General features: G+C 38.2%; 1 protein-coding gene across 1 annotated transcript; it reads left to right on the top strand.

Annotated features, from left to right (window-relative positions):
- Positions 1–3,995: 3,995 nt before the first annotated feature.
- On the top strand, positions 3,996–4,583 carry LOC126002626 (interferon omega-1-like). The gene has a single exon (XM_049769394.1). The coding sequence runs from the start codon at positions 3,996–3,998 to the stop codon at positions 4,581–4,583; it is 588 nt and encodes a 195-aa protein (XP_049625351.1).

Genomic DNA, 4,583 nt, shown 5'->3' with positions numbered 1-4,583 from the left:
ATCATTGGACATGTTCAATAAAAAGAAATAAAGGGGCCCCGGGGGCGGGGGGAAGAGCTCAGCCCACATTCATAAAAATATTTTATTTTTATTTATTTATTTAAAAACATTAAATTTTAAAATGCTTTAATTATATTTAAACATAGTGTTTACAAAGTTGCTCATAATACAGTTGTTTCTGTCATTCCATATATCAATACCAAACCCACCACCAGGAGAACAGTCCCTCTACCATCATCCCCAGTTTCACACTCATCCTAATCCTGCCCTCCATGGCAGGTACAAAATAATTTACTTTATATTCATATTACAACTAAATGGTAATTGATTACTGAAAAATATTAGTAAGAGAAAATTTGTGAAAACTGTTATAGCTCGCAATTGAATCATTATGTCATTGTTAGAAGGTTTACTAAGCTGTTTTGTGGCTAGTTGAGCATTTAGTATTTTGGATTTTGTTTGTTGACGTTGGGTGGCTTCTAGGCTACTTTGACATCTAATTTTGTGTTTTCCTAATTGGGGTGTCAATATTGAAAAATTTGGAGGTATTAAACATCTGCTTATGTGTCATATGCTCCGGGAATTTCAGAATCTGTGGAACTGAGCCAATGAGCTCAGTGGTAGCTATAAGACATGTCTGTAGATGTCAGACTATCGAGCAAGGGAAAACTGTACCCTCACTCTAAGAAGACAGAGTTCTATAATATTTTAAAGAAAATAATATTGGCTGGTTGTGTAAAGAAAAGTAAATCCATTAACCCAGAAAAGAAAGAGCAAAAAAGTTACTCTTGCATGAGTTTTAAGCAATAACTACCTTTGTCTTTGTCTTAACTTTGTGCAGTTCCTTTATTTTATTTTATTTTTTAGAGAATTTGAGTCTTTGAGGCCCACCTTTTAATGTTAAAGAGTTACTCTATCTCTAAACTCAGGAACTAATCCTTTCAGTGCTTGGGGGACCATATGGGTTGCCAGAATCAAACTGTGTCAGCCTGGTATAAGACAAGTGCCTTACCTGCTGTTTTATCATTCCAGACCCTGTGCAGTTCAATATTCATTTCATTCTCTTTTGTGTTCAACTTATGACATCAAATTTCACTATCTTCATGATCCCATCTGATATTGGAAAAATCGCTTTCTGCTTTCATTTTCATGACAATTGGACATAGATTTGTGTTCTGTACACACACAAGCTGAGTTTTGCTTTCTAGAAATGTTAAAATGAGGAACTAAAAATCTGGTATTGAAAATTATAGAAAAAATAGTCCATGTGCCTACTTTTACTTTCTTTTGCTTGTATAATCAGGGAAAAAATGATCCATAAACTACTGAAGAAAAGTCATAATAATTTAAATAAAAATTCACAAAAGAAATGGAAGTTAGGGGCTGGAGTGGTGGCACTAGATGTAAGGTGTTTGCCTTACCAGCGCTAGCCTAGGATAGACGGCAGTTTGATCTCCTGGTGTCCCATATGGTCCCCCAAGCCAGGAGTCACTTCTGAGCGCATAGCCAAGAGTAACCCCTGAGTGTCACCAGGTGTGGCCCAAAAACTATAAAAAAAATGGAAGCTATTTTTCTTTAATTTAATAGTACACATCTCATTGCCCCATATTCTCAGCATAAGTCCCAGAGGATGAAATGCTGAATAAGTACCAATCTCAAAAAATGAGCAATTGAAATGTCTAGTTTGTTTGTTTGTGGCCATGACTGGAGTGCTCAGGGGTTACTCATAACTTTGTGCTCAGAAATCTTTCCTGACAGGCCTGGAATGTCGGGGCCTTTATCTGACTCTTTCTCAGGTTGGCTACATGCAAAGCAAATGCCCTACCTTCTGAACTCTCACTCCTTCTGAACTCTCACTCCTGCTCCAAAATGTCCAAATTTTTATAAGATTCTAAGAATTATGTCATCATTCAACATAAAACAAGTAGCCAAAAACATATGTAAAAGAAATGAACCATAAATTGCATACTGCAAATAGTATTACTTATTATGTTGAAATGATTAAACTTTGGATTTATTTTTACCTACTAACATTCTGTAAGCAGTTGGGTCTGTTCACACATCTTGGGATGTCTGTTCACCTTGGGACATGGATAAAAGAGGAAAAATCACCATTGTGAAATGATGTCCAGCACACTTTGTAAAGCATAGTGGGTAGATCATGACTTAATTGAGAATAACAACAAAACATGAAACAAGTTTCTTTATAGTTGGAAAATGCAAAAGTCCTCAGGATCTAGTGAACCAGCTTTCATAGTGAGTGGTGAAAGATGTGTGCTAAGATCTTTCAGTTCAAATAGAAACCAAAATTAATTTTCAATTAGCTAAATTAAATAGTTAAAGTGAAGGATGGGACTGATGTTTATTTAATATAAGAATTACATTTCTACAACTTCCTTATGATAGACATCCATTATATTGGAAGTGGTAATATCATTTCCATTATAACCATTTTCAAAGGAATATGCCATATAAAGAATTGCTGTTTAGAAAATGCTGTATATGTATATCTATTTCCAAATAATGACCTCTCAAAACTTCTTAATAAAACTTTAGCTGAACAATTCTTTATCAAAGTCTCCAATAATTAACAAACTGGTGTGTGTGTGTGTGTGTGTGTGTGTGTGTGTGTGTTTCAAGAATATTGTGAACACCTTTAGAGATACTCTTCAAAAACTAAGACTCTGGAAATAAGCACTTGTTTCAAATAAACCAGGCAGATTACAAGGGCTTCATTTGTAGCAACCAGGAAGAACCGCACATTCCAAACATGGGTTTAGAATTGGAACTCAGCTAGTGAGTCATGCTCTGCTAAAGAACTTAAAAAAAAAAAAAAAAGAACTTTTAGTTCAGGGGTCTGAGTGATAGCACAACGGATAGGAACTTGGCCTTGCAAGCAGTCAACTGGGTTCACTCCCCTGCATATTATATGATTCTGAGCCTAACAGGAGTGTTTTCTGAGCACAGAGCCAGGAGTAGCCCAAGTGCCACTGGGTGTCCCCCACTCCAAAAAAAAAAAAAGAATATCTAACTGGTAATTGGGAGATGCTGAAAAATAACATGATATTAGAATTAAAATTTCCATACCCAAATGCTTGTGAAAAACAGGACTTTAATAAAGATGTTGGAATAGCCTGAGTTCCATCATAGGCGTAAAAATAAAAAATGGTGGAGAAAGGATGACATTTATATTATCCTGATCTGGTGATTTCAGTAAGGCATAATCATATGGATCACATGTGTATCATCAAAGCAGAAATAAGTCATCAGAGAAAATATTTGTTTATATTTATTATCTCTGCTATAAGTAAAACAGTAAAAAAAAATGTCAGTTTTAAAGAACATAATTGCCCAAGGCATGGATTCCTTAAATACAGGAAGCCATAGATCTAAGACCCTCTAGAACTAAGAATATCCAAATGTAAAGCATAAGCACAGGGCTAAAAATGTGTACCTAGAACAGAAAAGAGCAATACTTATGAGTAAAAAGTATGTTTGTGTGTATATTTATATACATACATATTTACACACATTCCTGACCTTAAGAAAAAAATTTCTCATTGATTGTAGGCTTCATTTGAGTTTGGTCATAGAACATTTCTTCATAAAGACATGTTTCTACTTCTAAAATTCAGAATTAATATTGATGATATCATCAGGGTTCATAAGAAGAGTACTAGACGAAAATAAAAAAGGAAGTAAAGGGGCCGGGCGGTGGCGCTGGAGGTAAGGTGCCTGCCTTGCCTGCGCTAGCCTAGGACGGACCGCGGTTCGATCCCCCGGTGTCCCATATGGTCCCCCAAGAAGCCAGGAGCAACTTCTGAGCGCATAGCCAGGAGTAACCCCTGAAGTAAAAGTATGGGAAATATTTGAAAAGTGAAAATCTATGTACCCTACTTAAGGGGTATGTTCTGAGAATGTCTTCAGAGAACCCAGACTCCAAGGCTCACCCAGAAGCCCAGCTCAGCCAGACCAGTGGTTTCCTCCTGTTCCCAATGGCCCTCCTGCTGTCTCTACTGATGACCCTGGTGGCACTCAGCTGTGGCCCTGCTGGATCTCTGAGCTGTGTCCTGTCTCGGAACCACGTTCTAGTTAGCAGAAGAAACCTTGAACTTATGGGCAAAATGAAAAAAGTCTCCCCTTTTTCCTGTCTGAAGGACAGAAGAGACTTCCGATTCCCCTGGAAGATGGTGGCTGACAGCCAGTTGCAGGAGACCCAGGCCATGTCTGTGCTCCAAGAGATGCTCCAGCAGTACTTCCAGCTCTTTCTCATAGAGGGCTCCTCAGCTCCCTGGAACCTGACCTTCTTGGAACCACTGCGCAGTGGACTCTATCAGCAGCTGGAAGACCTGGACTCCTGTTTGGTGCAGAAAAGAGCTGAGGAGAGCTCTGCCTCTGGTATTTGGGGCCCCATATTGGCCATGAAGAAGTACTTTTGGGGCATCCATCTCTACCTGAGAGAGAAGAAATACAGTGACTGTGCCTGGGAGGTTGTCAGAGTGGAAATCATGAGATCCTTCTGGCTGTCAACAACCTTGCAAACCAGATTAAGCATTAAGAATGAAGACCTGGAGTCACCTTGA

The sequence above is a fragment of the Suncus etruscus genome, chromosome 1 (assembly GCF_024139225.1).
Source record: "Suncus etruscus isolate mSunEtr1 chromosome 1, mSunEtr1.pri.cur, whole genome shotgun sequence".
Lineage (NCBI taxonomy): Eukaryota > Metazoa > Chordata > Mammalia > Eulipotyphla > Soricidae > Suncus > Suncus etruscus.
This window is presented reverse-complemented; position numbering and strand designations above follow the sequence as displayed.